Genomic DNA, 23,414 nt, shown 5'->3' with positions numbered 1-23,414 from the left:
ATCTGTAAAAGAATGAAATATGTTAAATATCTGGCATTTAAAAATATAGATTTTTATTTTTTGTTTGTTTTTGTTTTTAATTTGTTGGGTTTTTCATTTTGTTTTGTTTTTAATCTTGCTTTTAATTTGTATTTTTGTTGTTTTTGCGTTTTGTTTTGTTTTTGTTTTGTGTTCTGTTTTGTGCTTTGTTTTTTGTTTTGTTTTTTGTTTAATTTGAACCCAGAATAGAGGTAAAATCATTGGCTTAATATTATCAAGAATTTTAATAGCAGTGCATCCTTAATTTTTCAAAACAGCATGGTCTAGCAAAAATATCCTCTTGACTTGTTCATTGCAGTATTATAACTTCAGTTCAATTTAGTGATCAGGGCACTATATCTCACTGTACTTCAGTATAACCGACTTTTAAATAGTTGCATAATGTTTAAAGCGAGTGAATTGGAAGTACTTTTTGTTCTGCACATTACAAGCACGTTATCCAAATAACAGTTCGACTAAGCCAGAGGAAGTCGCCAGGCTTTCGGCTGAAGGCTTCAGACACAAACATCACATCATTTTTGCAAACCAGCCCAGTGCTGATTCAGTGTTAGAGAGTCATGGAAGTGTGGAAGCTTTGTTTCCCATTATTCATGGAAATAGAGGATAGCAGGTCTGTTTTTCGTAGGCAAAGGGTCAGTGGAGGACTCGCGCATCAGTGAAAAGTAGTGGTTTATGTTCTTGCCAGTGCCACCAACTGGAACACATTTTCACAGTAATGAGGGTAATTAAAACTAAATTATAATTCACAACCCTTTATCCCTCCAGGGAAGAAAATAGAAGAGCTATTTTGGGTTGACTGTATTCTAAAATTACAGTGCTGGAATGAGGGTGAATGTGTCATCTTTAAGGGCAGAGACAGTTTAATTCAGGGTTGCTTGAGGAACACATGATTGAGCTAAATAGCACAGTATTGGCTCTTCATTTTATGTGTGGACTTTTTTTGGCTGGCGTTATTAATGTTAGTTTCAAATTGCTGGAGGCACATCACACAATAGTTCATCTTGTAGTGTCACATGAGAATGTCAGTGAAAGGACTCATTTAGCACTTTAAATTGAATACTGATGCTGAATTGTCAATCTAATTTCCACCATGTAGATCTAAAACAGATGATGGAAAGTATACGTATGAATGAACGTTTGAGGGACTTCTCTATATATTTTCTGGGCCTTAAGATGTTGAGATCTGGAAGTCATACTGTGTGTTTGTGTGCATGCACATTCTGGTCTGACTGGACCCTGCCATCCCCAGCACCAGGGGTTTGTCTAAACAGCGCCAGTGTTTGCACAGTGCTGTCAGGGTGACTGGACCGACTATCCCTCATGTTGCCTGTCTGAAATCCACGCTGTCCAAAAAAGCACTTAGAGCCCCATTTGAGAGGCAGCCCATCATCTGCACAATGATGGAGGAGGGCAAGCACATGGTTTTCCGTTCAGCAGCTCCTTCTTATCGGACGTCTTGTGGTCCACCCACTGAAAATGAAAATTTACATTATTTACTCACCCTAATGTTGTTCCAAATCCATATGATGTTATTTTTTTCTCATTGGTATCAGTCCTTACAGTGAAAGTTCATAGCGATCACATCTGTCAAGCTACAAAAAAAGCACTATAAAAGCAATGTAGAAGTACTTGTAAGCTATCATATGGCTTCAAAAGACGTTAAATATAGCACTCAGGTCGTATGGAGTAATTTTATGCTCATTTTTGGAGATCGATATTGCACGGTGCTGTCAGGGTGACTGGACCGACTATCCCTCATGTTGCCTGTCTGAAATCCACGCTGTCCAAAAAAGCACTTAGAGCCCCATTTGAGAGGCAGCCCATCATCTGCACAATGATGGAGGAGGGCAAGCACATGGTTTTCCGTTCAGCAGCTCCTTCTTATCGGACGTCTTGTGGTCCACCCACTGAAAATGAAAATTTACATTATTTACTCACCCTAATGTTGTTCCAAATCCATATGACGTTATTTTTTTCTCATTGGTATCAGTCCTTACAGTGAAAGTTCATAGCGATCACATCTGTCAAGCTACAAAAAAGCACTATAAAAGCAATGTAGAAGTACTTGTAAGCTATCATATGGCTTCAAAAGACGTTAAATATAGCACTCAGGTCGTATGGAGTAATTTTATGCTCATTTTTGGAGATCGATAGATAACAGCATAAATGTTTTTGTGAATGTTATGAGTGTAAGTAAATGACAAGCCGCTAGAGTTTCTCAATGTTCATGTTCAACAACCGACGATAATATTCAGTAACGCAAAGTATTGACTTCTGATTGTCAAATTTTGCTATTTTCAATTAAAAATAACTTTGATCTTTTGCATGATTCATGTAAAGCAATTCATAACTGAATCTGATGAGACAAGAAACATTAACAGATCCATTTTAAGCATTAAAAAGAGTTAAGAAAGTGCATATTTTAAAATAAAATCGTTTTCTGCAGAAAGTTTGCAATAAATTGCAGTTCTTTTATTTATTTTTTTCTTCTTGATTCCTTTAAATTCCTTTTAAATTCTTCCATTTCTGTTACATTTGTGACAACACCCATTTGGTTTTGTCCCCACCAATGTCCAAAACATGATTACATCCTTGCTTTCTCATAATATGATTTTGATTCACATCACTAATTCTCAAGGGATTTTCCATCTGTCAAATGGAGTATTGTTAGTTTGAATATGTGGACACATTGGCCTGGAGTTGATACTGTAAAACCAGTGCTGACTCTAATTTACTCATTTATTTCTTGACTCTCACTGGTCTTTTTGTCACAAGTATGAAATGACTATTGAAGTCGGGTCATTTACATTGCCAAGCAAAATTATCAGGCCAAATGAATGGCATGCGATGAGGCACAGGTGCATAAATGGCCATACTGTTTAACAGCTCATTGATCAGAGACAAAGATCAGCATGGGGCCACAAGCAATATGGTCCTCCATAAGGTTTATACAATAAACTCGCAAAGAAATTGGACGGGTATATCAATCAAACCCCCTTTTATGCATGCAGCCAATCGTCAGGAAAATTAAAATGTGAAAAATTACTTTACCTTATGCATTAGTACAACAACTACAAGACTTAACTTTTTATGAAATGAAGCATGTCTGGAATATGAAAGATCTTTGCTGGTGTAGAGTGAATGTCATGCCGTGTACAGGGATCAGTGTGTAAACCTGCGACTGGCGACCGCAGCACAAGGGTTAATGTAGTGGAACCCTCTCCCCCGTACTGCCTTCACTGGCTTTGTAATTCCCACCGGGTGTCCGCTAGGGGTCACAAGCTTTGGGCCTTTTGAATGACAACCTGGCCATAAAACGTGATTGGCTGGGTGTGGGACGGTGCAGCTCTTAATAGCCAATAGCAAGGCTTCAGTGGTACTGAAGGAGTGTGACTGATTAGAGAGAAAGAGCTGGCTTGTCTGCACACACAGAGAGAGACACTCAGGCCTTTCTGACTACAAGAAAGTGTCTGTAAATATGAGTGCAGGACTGAAGTAAAGATATTGGGTGTATGACGCCACATGTGACACTTCTAAGCTAAGAACTTTACAGGTAGGGTTATGGAGTGTTTTTATATTCATTAAGTTGCAATTTTACGCCAAACTTTTAAGCTGAAGTATCTTTTTGTATGTTTATTTTAGTGGGCGGACATCCTGGAAATATGCTGGAACTTTAAAGCACGTGTTGATTCCTTTAAAAGGGTGTTTTATGTTTATTTTCAGTGCAAGGTTTGATATTTTCTATGGTCTGTTGCTGTTCTTGTGGATGGATGTGAAAATAGATGACACTGAGCTTAAAAACAGATGCAAATGATTTATTAGAAGTCGTAGACAAGGATCTGGAGTTGTCATTTGTCTTGCAAAGGAAGGAAAAGTGGTTCTTTTTAGTCTCTCCAATTTCTGTTAACTATAGTAACATTTGTTTTGACCTTTTTAGAAACCCCGAAGCATTAACATCTCTTTGCTCTTTTCTAAACAGATTACGTTGTGAGGATTCCAGCCTTCTGATTCGTGTTCAAACAGTCCCATGATGCAGCTGGTGAGCCTGGCCTGGATGATGGTCCTGGCCGCCCCACTGGTCTGCTTTGGTTTCACCACCCGTGGTCAAGGCCTGCGTGGGCGGGTTCAAGGTGACCGACGGAACATCAGACCCAACATCATACTCATCATGACAGATGACCAGGATGTGGAGTTGGGTGAGTATACCAGATGCAATTCATCATTAATGGCCCATCTGTTCCGCAGACGAATGAGGTGGAGACATCTCTTGAGGCTTTGTCAGTGCTCGGCATGCAATAGTTATGAATCAGCAAGCAGTCTGGAAAGTTACTGTAGAGATCCTCAAAAACCATAATGATACTTGGAGAAACATGGGAATGGAACTGTAGACCAAACCTTTTTTTTTATTATTCCCCTCACTGATTTGGATGTTTGAATTTGCACTTATATTTGTGAGATTTGTGTATTTTTTTAATATTTGTGAGATTTTGTTTTGTTTTGTTTTATGTTTAAAGTAGTATTTGTTGACCATTTCCATTATGGCTTACTTTACTTACTTAACATTCTTAAATCAATATACATTTACTTGAGAAGCAAAATGATGTAAGATGATGTAAGTTTTTTTTTTTCTTCAGAAAAATGTATCAAAATCAGTCGAGTTTTTATATAAAACAAGAAAATGATCCTCCACTGGGGTAAGAAAAGTAATGTTCTTTTCCATTTGGATTATGTGTATTTTTCTTACCCCATTGGCAGATATTTCTTTCTTGTTTTAGGCATGAATTCACTTATTTTTGTTGATTTTTTTTTTTCTCGGAAAGCAATTAATTTTGCTACTCAAGTAAATGCATTTTGAATTCAGAATGTTTACATATCTGTTTGGAAAACAAGACAAAAACTGACAAGACCATCTTAGACCAGCATGATTTTCCATACTGCTCCATGCTGGTTTAAGGTAGCACTGGTCTAGCTGGTGGATCACCATAACCAACTTGATGAGCTGAGGATGCTGGTTTACCAACATAATGGCTGACGAATGTCTGAAATGTCCTATCTTGATCTTGGAGGGTCACGTTCCTGCAAAATTTTGCTTCAACACATCTGCCTGGTAATCCTGAAGACTTTGATTAGCTGGTTAAGTAAAGTTTATTTAGGGTTTTAGCTAGTTTTAAAACACCTTGTGGGAACACCAGCATTCAGTCTCTGCAGGTTTTTTCAGCGGGACTGTCACTCGACTTTTTTTAGGAGATCTATTTAAGTTGTTCATTATTAACTCAGCCTTGGAAAGAAAAGCATTGAGACTTCTCGGACTTCACTCCTAGGAACATTAGCTTGCTTGCTTGTTAGTCTTCTCGATCTGCCACCCAAGTCTCTCTTGGTATCTGTCCCATAATGTAAGCCTAACTGTTGTCACTGGATCAGGTTCCTTCCTCTGAGAACGTAACATCCAATAGGTCTCAATCTCAGACTGTCATCACAGGTTTGACTTATTTCCTCTTTTAATATTTAATGGCTTCCCTCAGACATCTGAGAGGCTAAGGGCCTTAGTACTGGAACCACAGCCAGTCATTGCATTGCCACAGAACTACAGGGATCGTTCTCCACATCGAACACTTTTAGAGGCTACTTTTGACAGCATGTTTTATAATAAGACATGTTGAGGTTTGAACTTCTTAAACTGATTTACTGTACATGCATTTGTCTCGCTTGCTGTGTCAGGCTCGTTGCAGGTGATGAACAAAACTCGCAAGATCATGGAGGACGGTGGAACCTCATTTACAAATGCGTTTGTAACTACGCCCATGTGCTGTCCATCACGCTCTTCCATGCTGACTGGGAAGTATGTCCACAACCACAACACATACACCAATAACGAGAACTGTTCCTCGCCTTCCTGGCAAGCTCAGCATGAGCCGCGCTCCTTTGCCGTTTATCTCAACAACACTGGATACCGAACAGGTAAGAAACCAAAAGAGAGACAGATAACTCATTCTGACCTGCTTGATCTGAGTTGAATCCTGCTTCCATCATGTCCTGTTTCATGGATGTTGTTCACTACCCAATACAATTAAGGCAAAGAGCCATGTATTACCGCTCAAATGTGTTGGGTCGGTACGATTTTTAAAATGTAAGTTTTTTTAAGAAGCCTTTTACGCTCACCAAAGCTGCATTTTATTTAATTAAAAAGGAAAAACAATAGGAACAATAGGAAAAGTCTGTCAGTTTTAATAAAATTAATGCATCCTTGCTAAATAAAAGAAATATTCAGACTTTTGAATGTTTTGAGTGTTAGTGTGCATTATTGGCTTTTTTGTGTTATATTAAGCCATCAGTTTAAATATTAATATTAAAAATAACAGACCAGTTTAGTTTCATACACTGTAATTTTGCAGGGGAAAATGTATACAATTAAAACAATATATACACACTGTGTGTAGTTATATATGCTATTTTTAAATAATAAATTATTAATAATAGGCCTAAATATGAATAATAATAAATTATTATAATAATCATAGTAATAATTATAATAATTATTATTATTATTAATAATAATAATAAATTATTGTTATTATTATTATTGTTTTTTTTTTATTATTAAAAAAAATACAAAAATAATATATTTAGTGATGCAACAGTTTCCCACTTTACCCTGGAAATGTATTTGTCTGACAGTGTTCTGCAATTAAACTGGAATTTTGCTTTCACGTTTGTTCCTAGAGGTCAAATAACAGTTTTACAGGAATTTTCAATTTGTCTGGTTTCTGGAAGCTAAACATGGAGCTAAACGTGCCAGCAGCCCTGTGCTGTGTTTCTTGAGTGGCAGCACGTTCTGACCCTGAATACAGGGGTTCAGGTCTCACCACTGCTTGTGGTTTCCAGCTGATGTGTTAGTCTACAATTAACTCTCCAGGGCAGACTGGCTGTTTGCCCGGCTCTTTTGCAAGATGTTTTGGCTTAGCTTAGATGGGAAAGGGTAGAGGAGACATGTATACAATGCAGAGACAGACATTTACAGGTACTGTTCAAAGGCAGTGTTTTGAGACGCTTGTCGTAAATGATAATTTTAGTCTTTGTGTCTGCCTCACTGAACACAGATTCAAGTTTATATGTTTTTCTTTATTTTGTCCCACAGCTTTCTTTGGGAAGTACCTCAATGAGTACAACGGCAGCTACATCCCACCTGGGTGGCGCGAATGGGTGGGGCTGATCAAAAATTCCCGTTTTTATAATTACACCGTCTGTCGGAATGGGAACAAGGAGAAGCACGGCGCGGATTATGCAAAGGTAAGTGCGCTTGGTCACATAAATTCACAGTCCTGTCACCATGCCAAGGGCTTTTTTTAAACTCAATTTTCAGTGTATGTTCAATTGTATGGTCTGTTCGCGACTAATTTCAGGCCTCTAATTACATATAAGATTTGGGTCGGTTGACTTTACATGGAATGTGGTTAAATTTAAAGGAGGCATGGGGAGTTACATCGGTGTCTTGTGTATCATCAGGTGGTTACACTGAAAAAAAAAGAGACATTGTCCTTGGGGCAAAGTTCCTTTTGGAAACAATTATGTTCTGTTCTGCTGATTTGACAGGTTGGACATTTGGACTATGTTCAGACTGGTATACTTCTACTAGTGTTTCTGCAGTAAATATTATGTAATTTTACATATTTAATTAATTTAATTAAGTCAACATTTTAGCACAAAATTTAGCCCAGTCTCATAAAAATGTATCAATAGCACAATTTTTATATATATATATATATATATATATATATATATATATATTACATACTATTTATACGCAGAAACTGACTTTGGCGTGCATACGATATGTATGTGTTTGGTGTGCATATTATACGCATTTTAGCGTACATATAATACGCACCTACCTCACACCCCTAAACCTACCAATTTGCGTATCATGCACGCCAAAGTCCATTTTTGCGTATAAATAGTATGCCAAATTCACAAGCTTTTGATGCAATATCTATTATTTTGGAGGTATATCAGGTACAGTACATGCCAAATGAATGCTGTAAAATATACACGAGTCAGTTGGTATTACATTACTATAATGCTGAAGGTTAAAATTAACTAATTTGTATACAAATGCTTAAATTACACTCAAAGTTTTTTTTTTTAAATAATAAAGTTACAATTACATAATTATATTTCTACTCCAGTTCATTTTTTTTTAAATATGAACATTTAAATGGTTGCTGTCATAAAAAACTTTTTTATAAATGGATTTATTCAAACATAAATAAAGTAAATGTTTCTAGCTGACTAACGAGTTTATGGTAAATGGTAATTGTAGGTAAATGTGAGGTTACGGTGACATTCATTGTCAAACTTTTAAAAGAGGTCCAAATTTAAAAACAACCAGATAGCATATACAACCCATACCAATTAATACACACAGAGAAGAAAAAAAAAAAAAACATGTTACAAAAATACAGCAATACAGTGTCTCCACATCTTAGACTGATACTGTGTGTAGTGCTAACCCTTATGTTTATTTGATTGTTTACAAACTTATATTGACGTCTTTTCGCGGTTGAGACAGGATACGGATTTCGGTAAGCTGTACTCCTTTTAACATGCCTTCTGATGTTTATTCGTTTATTTCATGCTGAAACTGGTATTAAAGCGGAGGAGCTTATCATTCACGTGCATTTCGCTCTGCCGCTTCTCTTGAACTGAGGCGCTACATTGATCTGTAACTCTACATTCAACAGCGCCAAAACGGCATTTATTGTTTGAATACTGCAATTAAATGGACAGAATTTGAAACCTGAGACTTGGTTTCATATCAAAAGTATCAAAGCACAAAGCTTATTGCGATTTACTGGATGGGAAAAGCGTGTTACAATGTTCCATTCATTAACTGAAAACAGGCTAGACTAATTGATTCTTGGGATTTAAGAATCTATATAATTTCGTAAAATGACAATCGATTAAAATCGAGAAATCTAAATTTTTACCCAGCCCTATATGATAGCTACATAGTCATGGTTTACAATGCATTGTATGGCTAGATGTGAAGTGATAATGACTTTTGCCATCCTTGTGCAAGAGCCAAGTGATCAAATCAAAGTTTAAAGAGTTTAATTTGACAAGGCCACCTTCCATCTCTAGAGTGTTTTGGAGCTGCTGTCAAAACAAGCTTTTGGAGTCTCTCTCAGGTAGCATGTTTTTGGGGAATGTGGAATTTGTGCTGAGGTTTCATGGTTTGGGCATAAATTGCAGTAGCCTCTCACTGCAGAACACAAGATCAAGGGGGCGTGGTTGGATCCACATCTAGGGGGTGGAGATTGGTAGGTTTAGGGATCAGGGGATGGAGACGGGTAGGTTTAGGTATATGTAAGGTGGGAGGAGTTGTATCTGGATACAACCACGCCCACTGGATCTTGTGTTCTGCAGTGAGGACCATCTCATAAATTGGATTGGAGGCAGTCTAAGGGATGAACAAATAAATATTTGGACTGTTACTTGGATGTCAATAACCTGCTTGTTGAATTTGATGAAGGTGTTAAGTTATCCACAAGTGGAGAGGCACAAGAGGCTGAATGTTTCTCCATGAGGTTTGCAGAAATTTTGTGGCTAGTGTTCAAGTGGTTCCTGGAAACCCTTAGTTGGGAACACTTATGTTCCTGTTTAAATTGAGATTTAAGGAATCAATAGGTAGGCAGAGCTATGAAGGTTTAGAAGAACATCTTGGCCAGAAATGTTGCCCCAAATTTTGCACCAAAAATTATTCTCATTGGTGAAGAATGTCACACGTTTCAGATTAGCTGTAGCCTTTTAGTCCTGTTTAGTCAACAAGTAAATCAATAAAAATGTGTTGCAAAGGCACAGTTTGTGCCTTCATTCAGTCCAAGATCTTTAATGCATTAGTTGTGTTAGGTACATTCAGATTCTATTTCACTAGCTAGGTTTCCATCCACCTATTTTTATGCGCATTTTGGTTTATCGTAGTTTATGCGCACAACTGAGTAGGATAAACCTTTTATCCGATAGAAAAAATGCGCATAAACTACGATGGAAACACATTTACCGAATAAATTCCACCATGTGACTTTGCGCTATATGAGACGGGATAAATTGACTAACCAGCGGTCCGATCTCGTTCACAGCATCTATATGTTGTTATGGTCATTCTGAAATGCCTGAGGAAAGTCTGTCATCAAAGTATTTCTGTATAATTATGACTGCGTTCCCAAACAGCACCGATCTCGTTCACAGCATCTATATGTTGTTTTGGTCGTTCTGAAATACCTGAGCAAAGTCTGTCGTCAAAGTATTTCTGTATATTTACTGTCTTACATGATTGCGTTCCCAAACAGCAGGCATCCACCTCTAAAAGCAATGACCGCATTTATTGTGCAACGTCTGCTCTCTCTGAAGCGCAAGTAATTTATTACATATGAAAATTATTATATTCAGTGGCTTCTCCTAGTTTTCTTAGAGATATTTAGTGCCAGTGTATCAGGAAGTGACGATTTTGTTCTCTTTGACTCGGATGGAAACGGTGCTTTATTCGCAAATGTTTTATGCGTTATTCCAGTTTTGCGTATAAGTTTTTTTTTTTCAAATATGAGTTCAGGAATGTTTTTAGGAAGTTGCACGTGATATTTTACACCCAGAAATAATTATCTAGATGTTAATATTATAATTTCATATTTTAATATTAATACTATAATGTGCGTTCCCAAACAGCAGGCATCCACCTCTAAAAGCAATGACCGCATTTATTGTGCAACGTCTGCTCTCTCTGAAGCGCAAGTAATTTATTACATATGAAAATTATTATATTCAGTGGCTTCTCCTAGTTTTCTTAGATTTATTTAGTGCCAGTGTATCAGGAAGTGACGATTTTGTTCTCTTTGACTCGGATGGAAACGGTGCTTTATTCGCAAATGTTTTATGCGTTATTCCAGTTTTGCGTATAAGTTAAATTCTAAAATTAAAATCTAAATAAATAGCTACTGAAACATTCAAGATGATACAGTATAGTTTTCCAATATAAACAAACGTGCTAGTTCAATTAGTTGTACAACAGAGACCCTGACATGACATGGATATATTTTGCTGTAATGCAGAGGAAAAAGGTCGACTGAGCACGTCTCTAAACAATAACTTCCACAAGACTTTCACTCCCACAGAAGCTGGTAGCTGCATGTTTTAGCGATGGGGAGGGTAGAGGGGGGTGCGGAGACTTTCCCACAACCAGCCCAGACCAGGAGCAGTGCCATCAAAGGGCTTACAGCTTCAGCATCATGTGATTTTTACCCACAAGCCCTTGTGCACATTCCTGCTGCTTCCTCATAGTCATAGCAGTAAGATTGAGACTTCAGTGTTGTCATAACACCAGACTCATGGAGGCCAAGACCCTGTTAACATTGAGTGAAGCCGTCAACGCCCTTGTTGTGCTTAGTACTTGTGAGCATCATGGCATTAGTTCTATTGTTGAGGGTACAAATATGAGTTCAGGAATGTTTTTAGGAAGTTGCACGTGATATTTTACACCCAGAAATAATTATCTAGATGTTAATATTATAATTTCATATTTTAATATTAATACTATAATGTAATTTTTTTAAATATTAATATTTTAAATGATCTATATCAGATTTGCACAATTTTGAGGGTCTAATAATAATATTTTTGGTTAGTTGTAAACCATAAGGTTGATTTGGCTTACCAAAGTTTTTTTTTTTTAATATTAATAAGCTGAAGCTGTGAGGCAATTTTGTTAAAATATTTCCAAGAAATATAAAAATTGTCAAACCACTTGTTTTTTGTTGTTGTTGTTGTTTTTTTGTTTGTTTGCTTGTTTTTTTCCCAAGATTTTTTTTTTCTTTTTAATGAGGCTTTTTTTTTTTTTTTTTCATTTAAGAAATCCGGACAGTTATTTAGTCTTGACCTGACTTTATGCCCGCCCCCAAAATATCAAATTTAATTTAAATTTATACATTAAAAGCATACTTATCAAAGAATCAGTGTATTTAAGTCAAAATGTATGAATTGCAATTTAAATGTTTATAAATAATTAATTCAAATTTTTAAATTGTTTTAAAAATGTTCATAAACAAATTTTTTAAAATTCAAATAAAAATACAAATGAATATAAAATAATAATTCAAATAAATTCCAAAATATAAATAAATAGATCTGGACCAAAAAATAAATAAATCATGTCATTGACCCTTGCTTTATTTGTTCAAGCTGTGAAAGAAAGCATATCCATGTGGAGAGCATTCACTATGTATGCATGATTTTTTTTTCTTCCCGTTCCAGGACTACTTCACTGATTTGATTACCAACGACAGCATCAACTACTTCCGAATGTCCAAGCGCATGTACCCGCATCGGCCAGTGATGATGGTGATCAGTCATGCAGCACCTCACGGCCCGGAGGATTCAGCTCCCCAGTTCTCCGAGCTCTTCCCAAACTCTTCCCAGCACATGTGAGTGACTCCCAGAACATTCAGTTACACTCTGCTAGAGCGACAACGATGAACTCCACTGAACCCAGTCTATCCTGTCCGAGAGCCAAGCCCTGCTGGAATAGACACTGGCATTCGAATTGTTGAGTCTAGATATTTTTATTGTTCTGTATGTATTTATTATAGGATATTCCAAGGGACACATTTTTTAGTAGAACAGTAGCATTCCAAGCAGATAATTTTCCTATAAATTTTAAACCATTATAATTTGGCTTGCTGGTAAATATAAGCTTGTAGCTTTAGGAATTTTTGTGGCCTCATATATTTGGATATGCCATTAAAATTAGACTCTTAAGAGATGACAGTGCACTGAAATGCACTTCACACTCGACACTACCACCATGAAACTAAAGTGATTTATCATCCAAGTAAAGTTCTGGCACATGCCAAGTAAGATGATGGGGCATGAGATTTTTATGGTTCTCACTCCGGAGCCAAGACCTTGATGGGTTCACTGCACTATCATCAGTTTCGTGGCTAGGTTCCTATTCCACAAACAGCGCTGTGGCAACAGGCCATCCATCTCCAAGTCCTTAACATCCCAGGCATGTCAGGATCCTGGTCAGGGCGACATCGCACTTTTGTCCCTCGGGCCTGTCCATTTCTTTCAGCCCGTCTTCCTACACAACATTCTGGCTCTTCTCATATCAATCATGCCTTTCAGTATGTAGGTTTGGGGAATGCATTGTCTTAGAAGACCCTTTTGTGTTATTAATATCTTTTTAAGTGCATGGGCTCTGAATGGATCACACTTGGATACCCCAAGGTTCACATCGGCTGGCAAAGTCGCTCTGGTGCCGAAAGGGTTGCCTGGCAAGTTGTGCCAAATGAACAGGGAAACAGATGGCAGGCGCAGGTTGCACTCTGGAGCGATGCAGCAGTGTTTCAGACACTTTTTGGGGTTTATATATCATCAGCGTAAAAATGAGCAAAAGCACACATATCCAAAAAACACAAATAAGGTGCTCCACCAAATATAGGGAGGTAAATACAGAAAAAGTGAAGAAAAAAATAGCTTCAAGAACTTTCTTTCTTTCTTTCAATCTCTTTCTGTCAATATCTTTCATTCTTTCTTTCTTTCTTTCTTTCTCTCTTTCTTAATTTATTAATTTTTTTATACTTTTATTTACTTATGTATTTTAGTTATATTTTTCAAGTTTATTTTGTGTATTTGTTTTACATATATATTTTACTAAAGTTATAATATATAAATACATGTTTTAATTCAGGATTTATTTACTTTTATTTATTTTACTTTACATTTTACTTTTTAAATTTTTTATGTTTTACTTATGTCTTTCTTTCTTTCTTTATTAATTTATATATACTTTATTTTTATTTATACTGTACTTTATTTATATTTTACAAGTTTATTTTGTGTATTTGTTTTACATATATATTTTACTATAGTTATAATGTATACATACATTTTTAAATAAGCATTTGTTTACTTTTATTTATATTTTACCTATTTATTTATATTTTACTTATGTAAAATATCTAAATTAATAAATAACGTAATTATTTATATTTTATTATATTTATTTTATAGACTATACTTTGACTGTATTAGTTTTTTATATTTAGTAATATAAATATATTAGAATAATATATTATAGAAGTAAAATAATAGTAATTTAATTTGTTGACTACTTTTTAATGTGGTAATTGATACCAATTATCTCAAATGCATAAAATCTGCATTGCCATGCGATAAATTTGATGGGCAAAGTATGTATTTCCCCCCCCCCAGTAACATTTTATCATCACATAGAATGAAAGAGTATTGAGGGGGATTTCTGAAACACGTGATGTTTCCTGTGCTATAGCAAAAACTACACGCATATGTTATCTCAAAGACAAACGTTCTCCACCCTGCTTTGTGACCGGTGTCGAATCTGGACTAGTTCCATCCTTGGACCTCCAAATTCCAAATTTGCTCTACCTATGCGAAGAGACAGGTTTCTTTGTGTGGTATATTAGTGTGCCTCACTAGCTGGGTGAAGAGTTCAGCGAGCGGACAAAGGCGGACTGAGGAGGAGAGGGCAGAAGCCGTCCACTCAGACAGAACGGAGCTTTCCTGTGGCCATCATTCATTATGACACTAGGCACAAGAGTCTGGTCTGGAAAGCGAAGGAAGGCCATGTCTTTCAGCTGTGGAGAGAGGCCAACTGCAGTCAACAGGTGGCCATCTCCGTAGCCTTAGCTCCACAAACAAGTCCGTGGCCTCTTGTTTACCCAGCTTTTTATTCTCCACTTCAAATGCAAATGAGTTATAGCCCTATCGTTGCTGGACTTATTACAAACTTTATTTTGGGCCCGAAGGCTGGGGAAGCTATTATTTTTCTTATGCATGTGCCAACCCTCAAATGATTAAATGCTGCCAAGAAACCCTGAGACTCTCAGCATGGTGTGAGGAGAGATGGAGAGCGAGCCCAAGAAAAACACCTAGCGAGGAGAATTAGTACGTTTCCGTGGAGGGGGAGGGCGACTGCTGTTATTGATGCTTGTCAAGTATGTTATACAACAGGCAACTCCAACAACCGCAAGTGCTTGTGAAATGGCAGACAGGTGCATGTTTTCCTCACAGTAGCATGTTGTGCTTATTCACGCAGAACTCCCAGCTATAACTACGCACCAAACATGGATAAGCACTGGATCATGCAGTACACTGGCCCGATGAAGCCGATTCACATGGAGTTCACCAACTACCTGCACAGGAAGAGGCTCCAGACGCTGATGTCTGTAGATGACTCTGTGGAAAAGGTCAGCAGTTTAGACTTTCTTGCTCCAAATTCTGGATATTTAACCGACTTTGTACATAAACGGAAAGGAAATGTGTGTTTACTTTACAGATATATAATGTCCTGGTGGACACCGGGGAGCTGGAGAATACATATATCATTTACACAGCTGATCATGGTTACCACATTGGCCAGTTTGGCCTGGTCAAGGGGAAGTCTATGCCCTATGATTTTGACATCAGAGTACCGTTTTTTGTCAGAGGTCCTAATGTGGAACCAGGGGCAAGGTAAAATCAACTTGTATTTGAAATGCACATTTTGCACGATATAATTTCTTTCCACACTTTATTTATATTTGTATATTTATATATTAAAATTGAATACGGTAATTGTTTAAAAAAATAAATGAAGAAAAATTAAATTGTAAATAGCACAGCAAGGGCTTGAGGTCGTGCCAAAGGGGAGAACTTGCCATTCATACACAGTTGGAGGCGCTTTGCAGTCCAGGTCACGCCAGAGGAATCGCAGGAGAGGTTTATCCTGAGATAACAGGCGCACCTGGTGAAACATTGATTTAATGTCTCCACTGATTGCAGTTTTATGCTGCCTAAAACGGAGCAGAACTCCAAGTAGGGAAGGCCCAAGGATTGGTCCAGGAAGTAACTGTGAATTCAGACATTGATTTCGGTAGGAGAAGGAACAATCAAACACAATGCGGTCCTTACTGTTGTGATGCACAATGTGGTGGGGTATGTACCAGGATTCAGGGACATCCTTCACTCCAGATGAGGACAACTTGTTGACATATCCAGCATCAATTAGTTTCCGGATCTCTCTGTTATAGGTTTTCGCTTGGTGTGGGTTTTGAAGGAGTCGCCTTTCAAAGCTGCGAAGACGGGACATTACCGCCTCCTTGGGGGCCTTCAGAGGGGGCCAGGGTTCTACCCACAGGAGAGGTGCGGCATATCGGAGGATGCCATCAACAGGTGTTCTGATGGTTTTGGTCTCAAGCTGGTGCATTGCCTCTTGATCCTGTTTAGATCGAACCACTGCTTTCATGCTTCTCTGAGGTAGTGCATCCAGCTGCCACAGCTTCTGTACATTGTGGTCGATGTCATCAGGTGGGCATTTAAAGGAGATATAGTGAAAATGAGTGGAGGAAGAGTTGGTGAGATCCCTTGCAGGACCCTGCAGTGTCCAGCCGAGTCGGGTTTTAATTGCAACAGGGGCTCCAGGAGGGCCCAATTTCACTGGTTGTGTTGGGGTAATCAGGTGTGTTTGATCGGCCCCCAAGAGGAGTAGGGGTGTGACTTTATTAAGTTGTTTGAGAGGAAGCTGACGGAGATGAGGGTAGCGTCGCTGGAGAGATTTCACAGGGTGAGAATGTTCGGACAAGGATAACTCGTCAGCAGTGAAAGCTTGACTGATGACATAGGACTTAGTTGGATGCGCTTTAGGAATGAGGGTGAAGGACACCGTAGCTCCATTGAGAGTCTGAACATCCTGTCTTACAGTTCTCAGCTTCAGGCTCTCAGATTTTCCTCTTAACTGAAGTGTTTGGGCAGCAGGGTGCAGCAGGATTGTTCTTTCAGACCCATCATCCAGTAAGGCATAAGTGTCTAAGGACTTGTTTCCATTTTGCAGGGTCACTTCAACTACCTTCAGTAGTACTTTATTGCAATCACTAGGATGGTCGAGATATAGATTCTGCACTTGCCTTTGGTTAATGTTGCATAGTATGTGTAGGTGTTTCCCGTTGCACTGGCTGCAGCGTCCCTTCAGGTCACATTGAGTTGCAAAGTGATCTCGTGCACATCGCCAACAACGTCTCTGTTCCTTGATCCAGTCAGTTCTCTGGTCTTTGGTGAGCTGGAGGAAATCACCACATTTACTGACATGATGTTCGGTAGAGTTGCAATAGGCGCACACTGGACAGCGTTCAGATAAGGTGTTGGGGAGAGGCTGACTAACTTTAAGTGGGGCAACTCGGGCTTTAGAGGTGGTCATATGAGGGGCAGTTTTGGCACCATGAAGTATGGTTGCACTTTTTATTGGGTGAGAAGGTGGAGGCCTCTGCCGTATGGGCTGTGGTGTTCTTTCCCTTCTGGGCTGACAACGGGCTTCTTGTTGTAGCCAGTTGGAAAAATCTAGGAGGTTATAGGAAAGGGGCCCTGATCTCCTCGAACTCATACATCTCTTAAACTGGCAGAACTGCTCATGGGGAAGCTTCTCTAGAAGCCGCTCAACATGTGAACCACAGGTAAGTTCCGCGAGACCTTCAGAGCCCATGGACTGGAGGAGGCCCACTAATGCCTGAACTCTCAGGGAAAATTGGTCCAGGCCTCTACCATCGCCTATGCAGATAGCAGGCATCTCCATTATAGCTTGGAGCTCCTTCAAAGCAAGTTGTCCAGGTTGACCATAACGCTCATCTAGGGCCCGTATAGCTTGAGTGTAAGGATTTGGGGCATAAACATAAGCCAATGCAAGTCTTCTCGCCTGGTCGACCTTCAGATGATTCAATAGGACTATACAAAGTTTTAGTTTACCATTAACAGTGCTACATAAGGTACACGGCAACCACAATGTTCCATCAACTGCACATTAAATAACTAAAGCACATGCCTAAACAGGAACTAGAGCAAGCATGAACAAACACATTTAGGCCAAACTTAAGTCATACAAAATAATATTTAAGCATCAAACAAAGGCACTTACATGGTCAATTACGCACACGCAGGAAAAACAGAATGAAAGGAGTAAAACTCAGTCCTCTGCACAGTACAACCACATGCAACAAAGCGTAGGCTGTGGACACAGGTGCAGCTAATAAAGTCTGTGAGATGGCTCTAATTGGCTTGAGATTGGGTGGGTGGAGCTTGGGGCTAACAGGGAACTGAACAGGCTAAGGGGGGTGTGGCACTGCTTTGAGGGCGCAGCTTAGGGACAAAAACTTTACAACAATATTAGTTTTTATCAATATAACATGTAACATAACATAACATATAACACATAACATGACATATATAACATAACATATATAATTTTTTGTATTACCTCACAGGAACAACCATCTTGTGCTAAACATTGATCTCGCACCCACAATTCTGGACATAGCTGGTCTGGACACTCCACCTGATATGGACGGCAAATCTATCCTGAAGCTTCTGGAGCAGGAAAAGACTGGGAATCGGTGCGCTAAATCACCTCCATGAACACATTCCCAGTGTAATAAATGGTTGTGGAGTATCTGTTTATTGCTTTTAATTCAATTAAGCTGAGTTTAACGGTTTGTGAACATTTGGAGTTCATTTATAAGGGGTTTCTGGCAGGTAAAGAATGCTGGAAGTGCTCTGGGGTCGCTGCCACTCATGATGGCAGGAGATGTTGAGCAGATTAAGGTGTCATAATTCTGGCCAAGCTAAACATCTGCTTATGGTATGCAAATGACACAAAGACTGAGAGAGAAATAAAATATTTGTGTTTTCGTATTGCAGATTCAAACCCAACCGGAAACCCAAAGTCTGGAGGGACACATTCCTCGTGGAGCGGGGGTAAGGCAAACATTATCCCCTCTCTTCTCAATCATACTGCAGAATGTGCGAAATAAATTTGAATTGATTTATTTTGTACGGGAGGCTCACCGCATGCAATTCAAACCATTCCAGGATTTCACTGTAAAATCGCCAAAAGATAAGATCAGAAGTACATGTTATGATTTTAGGATTCCATTGCACAAACATCCTTCTTCCTTGACTTGTCTCAGTTCAAGTTTACCTAAAAATGTGGGAAAATATCACAAAAATATTCTTATTTATCCAAATGACCAATCACTACAGCGTCACGGTAAGATCAGACATTCTTCGATCAAATATGTTCTCAGGAGTTCAGCTATTCAGATGACAGCTTTAGACTCTCATTATCGGATATGTTTCAGTAACCTAGGACACTCACGACAGAAAAAAATCCTTCCCCAGGGGAAATATATGATATTACCTGTGGTATCAGACTCAAACTTGATACGTGTGCGTAGCGTTTTCTTTTGATTTCTGTGACTGATGTGAGGAATGTGGGTATGGTATTGAGGTTACCCTATTTAACTTGCGCTGATCTCTATATATTGTATATGTGGCCGTGGGCACAACCACGGTCTAACATTCCTCGTGTCACTCGCAGGGAGCTGTCAGTCTGCGTATGTGCGTAATGACATATATTGCCGCTCCCACAGTCAAGCCGTGCTTTGTTTCTGCTTAAGGCTATGTGAAAGAAGGTTTTTCAGGAATGGCGCAATCATAAAGCACATCGCTGATCAGTGCCGGCTGTTGCTTCCGTGACTCAGTAACTGTTGTGTATAAAGCCAGACCGCGGACTCGAGGCGTGTTTATACCAAAATGCCATTAATTCAACCTGTTTTGCACGGTTACGACAGCTCCCATTTTGTGAGAAGTCAGATTAGCAACTACTTCATTAATCAGCTGTGGTGAAATCATGCAGAACACTTCATTTCCCTTACAGGCGGAGGTTAATTTGGGCCGGAATGATCTGTAATGGCGTTCCAGCTCTTTATATTTAAAAAAATGAAAAGTTTTAAATGTGTTAGATGATGGTGAAGCTCATTTTTAAATGTAAAAATAGGCTAAATGAGCATGAACAATTAAATATGTATTATTGAATTTCATAAAATACTTTAATTCATTCTTTTTGATTGACTGTGTTCATATCTTGGCTAGGCAACCGGAATTACTAGATTTTTGGGTTCTCTCAGTCGACAGAATCCTAATTCTACTTTTTATGATTTGTTTTTATGGATTGGCTGGGTTTAAAGGAATAATTCTTGTGACAATCTGTGGAAATGTACTCACCCTCAGGCTATCCAATATGTAGATTATGCTGTAGAAATTTAGCATTACATCACTTGTTCATCAGTGGATCCACTGCAGTGAATGGGTGCCGTCAGAATGAGAGTCCAAACAGCTGATAAAAAAAAAAAAACATCAATAATCAACAAGTTACATGTTTGTTTAACTTCAAACTGTTGCTTCTGGCTAAAATATGAATACTTTTTCCATATAATATTACTTTCTCTCTTAAAGGGTCATCTCATCTGAATCAGGAGAGGAATATGCACAGATCAAGCACTGTTTACAAGCAAAAACAGTAAAAAAAAAAAGATGTCAATTGATAGATTGGAGTCATGTGGATTACTTGTAAATTGGTGTGACATTTTTATTAGCTGTTTGGACTCTCATTCTGGCGGCACCCATTCACTGTAGAGGATCCATTGGTGAGCAAGTGATGAAATGTTACATTTCTCCAAATCTGTTCTGACGAAGAAACAAACCACATCTTGGATGGCCTGAGGTTGAGTAAATTGCAGTGGCGGCTGGTGGGTTTTAAAATAGAGGAGGCACACTAATTGTATTGGTCTGGGATCCCTGCCGATTATTATTATAATTTGCTTAAGCACTTTAAAATGGCTTTTTGGTTGCTTTTAGTCAGAAAACGTAAAGAAAACGACACACATACAGCAAGATAATATAATTTCACTAACCTGACCTATCACTTGAAGCAAACATCCATCCCTTCTTAAAAGTCTGTGTTAAAAGCGGCGCTTTCACGTTATGGTATTACAACTGTGAAATTACAAACAAAAGAATACACGTTCTGAGACATGAACTGAAATGAATTGTGAATTGTATTAACATTAAATCGTCCTCCTCCCATTTTCACCTCAAAATTATGGGGAAGCTGTGCCTCCCCTGCCTCCCCCCGACGAGCCGCCACTGGTAAATTGAGCACATTTTCATTTTTGAGTGAACTATTCCTTTAACAAACATCAAAAAATGTCTTAAATGCAATCTAATAGAACTAACTACAACTAAATAACTAGGACAAATATCTCCAGAGGACAGATATATCATGGAGGATCTGGGTCACATTGTTTTTGTGTGCTGTGAAAGCTATAATGCTCTCCACACATTAGTTATGAGATGCTGACCTGGGTGGGACGGCTATGCTTCCCAGGCTTCCGAAACTTCAGTGAGGCTGCCAACTTTAAAACGTGGCCTAGCAACTCACCAAAGCACATTTGTCATTCCAGCAAAATCCTGCGCAAGAAAGATGAGTCAGGAGGCAACTTGAACACACAACACTCTAACAGCTTACCCAAATACAAGAAGGTGAAGGAGGTGTGTCAGCAGGCAGAGTATCAGACGCCCTGCGAACAACCAGGACAGGTATAAACTCAAAACACACACACACATGCATTACTCTTTTTGTCACCGACTGTCTATATATATATATTATGAATTTGCACACATATGCACAATGTTTGCTCTGAAACATTCAAATAGTCTCAACCTGGGCCTTGTTTATCTTACTATGGGCTTGAACCAGGGTGTTTATGCACTAAAAAATGCTCTTTGTCCCAACCTTAAATGATGATTGAATACATTCATTTGCACGAAACGAGGAGATTGGAGTGTGCGGCTCACAGACGGAGTCTTATGAGTGGTGCCAATGTAATTGAAACCGATATTTACACCAAATTAAGTATAATTGGAGATTGGTCACCGTTTTCTTTCATCAGCACAGTGTGTGCCTGCTCCACCAGACCCTCTGTGGTGTGGCAATGAATCAGAAAGAGCTGAACATTACAAATTGGTACAATTTCAGGTAGCGTAAATGCAGACAGTATTTCAAGGACTGCAGTAATGCAAACCAGATTCTTTTTATGGTCAAGTTAAGTGTTTGCCTGCAACACTTTGTCTGGAAATTTGATTGAATGCAGAAAAGTTGTCGGAATAACACATGGGCTTCAGTCTTCTTTAGTCCAGTCACCTGCCAGAACAAAGCTGAATAAGTAGTTTCAGAGAAAGGTCCTAACATATTTTTAGGAATAGACCTGAATTCTTTGTTAAATTCAACATGAAAACAGTTGATGCCATTTGCTTTCTTAACAAAAGTCCCTTGTCTTATAGTTTAAATGCATCATTAAAGGGATAGTTCACCCTAAAATGAAAATTCTGTCAGTAAATTACTCACCCTCATGTCGTTCCAAACCCATAAGACCTTCGTTCATCTTCGCAACACAAATTAAGATATTTTTGAAGAAATCTGAAAGCTTTCTGACCCTGCATAGACAACAATGCAACTGACACGTTCAAGGCCCAGAAAGGATGTAAGGACATTGTTAAAATAGTCCATGTGACATCAGTGGTTCAAACTTAATGTTATGAAGCTACGAGAATATTTTTTGTGTGCAAAGAAAACGACTTAACGCAACAATTTCTTCTCTTCCATTGTTTTCTTTGTGCACATAAAGTATTGCAGGTGAACTCTCCCTTTAAGTTAAATGTGCTCCAAATGCATGATGGATTTTGTATAGCAGAGGTCAAAAAATTGTGTATAGAATGGTTATATATAGGATTATTTTCTGAATCTCGTGTGAATTATGTGACACTGACTGGAATAATGGCTGCTGAAAATTCAGTTTTTCTACAACAGGAGTAAATTACATTTAAAATATATTCAATTTGAAAACAAACAGCTATTTTAAATAGTAATAATATTTAACTTTAATACTATTTTACTATATTTTTGATCAAGTAAATGCAGCTTTGGTGAGCATCAGAGACTTCTTTCAAAAATATTAAACAATCTTTCTGACCCGATGACTGGATGTTTTCAATAAGTACGGTAGCATTTGCTACTGACATCGTTTTCCTGTGAAATGCACTCTTTTGGAAAACTGTCATGGTTTAATTGTTGAGCACAGACAAAACTTCCAGCTCAAGTCTTAGCTTGAATAGAGTATCAGTATCTGTTTTTCCAATATACTCTTTCTTTTACTTTGACTAGTAGGAATGTGTTGAAAAAGCCTCGCAAAGACTGCATTAACACAGTCCTACTGCCTGCAGTGAGGTCAATGAGGGCAGTGTGTTTCATTGAGTCTGTGTGAAAGTTTATGCCTGTTTCTTCCTGAGACTGAGTCCGTCATTCAAGTAGTGAGGCTTCACATAGTTGGCTGTGGCACTGTTTGCTTATGTCTGTTTGACTTCTGGCTATTTGGAGCCAGTCTCTCTCGCTCTCTCGCTCGCTCTCTCTCTCTCTCTCTCTCTCT

The 23,414-nt window shown here is 38.4% G+C and overlaps 1 protein-coding gene across 1 annotated transcript in view; it reads left to right on the top strand.

Moving 5' to 3' along the window:
* LOC107741008 (extracellular sulfatase Sulf-1-like) overlaps window positions 1-23,414 on the top strand; it is a 106,407-nt gene that overhangs the window by 67,090 nt on the left and 15,903 nt on the right. The window contains exons 2-10 of the mRNA XM_016553584.1: window positions 4,019-4,235; window positions 5,758-5,997; window positions 7,175-7,326; window positions 12,340-12,509; window positions 15,164-15,314; window positions 15,404-15,579; window positions 18,357-18,485; window positions 18,790-18,846; window positions 21,393-21,528. Of these exons, the coding sequence (XP_016409070.1) occupies window positions 4,067-4,235; window positions 5,758-5,997; window positions 7,175-7,326; window positions 12,340-12,509; window positions 15,164-15,314; window positions 15,404-15,579; window positions 18,357-18,485; window positions 18,790-18,846; window positions 21,393-21,528 (1,380 nt within the window). The 5' untranslated portion in view covers window positions 4,019-4,066. The remainder of the gene's footprint in view (window positions 1-4,018; window positions 4,236-5,757; window positions 5,998-7,174; window positions 7,327-12,339; window positions 12,510-15,163; window positions 15,315-15,403; window positions 15,580-18,356; window positions 18,486-18,789; window positions 18,847-21,392; window positions 21,529-23,414) is intronic.

This window comes from Sinocyclocheilus rhinocerous, unplaced genomic scaffold (assembly GCF_001515625.1).
Source record: "Sinocyclocheilus rhinocerous isolate Xijiao unplaced genomic scaffold, SAMN03320098_v1.1 scaffold2000, whole genome shotgun sequence".
Classification (NCBI taxonomy): Eukaryota; Metazoa; Chordata; class Actinopteri; order Cypriniformes; family Cyprinidae; genus Sinocyclocheilus; species Sinocyclocheilus rhinocerous.
The sequence above is the reverse complement of the archived record's forward strand: the minus strand, read 5'-3'. Positions and strand labels throughout refer to the sequence as shown.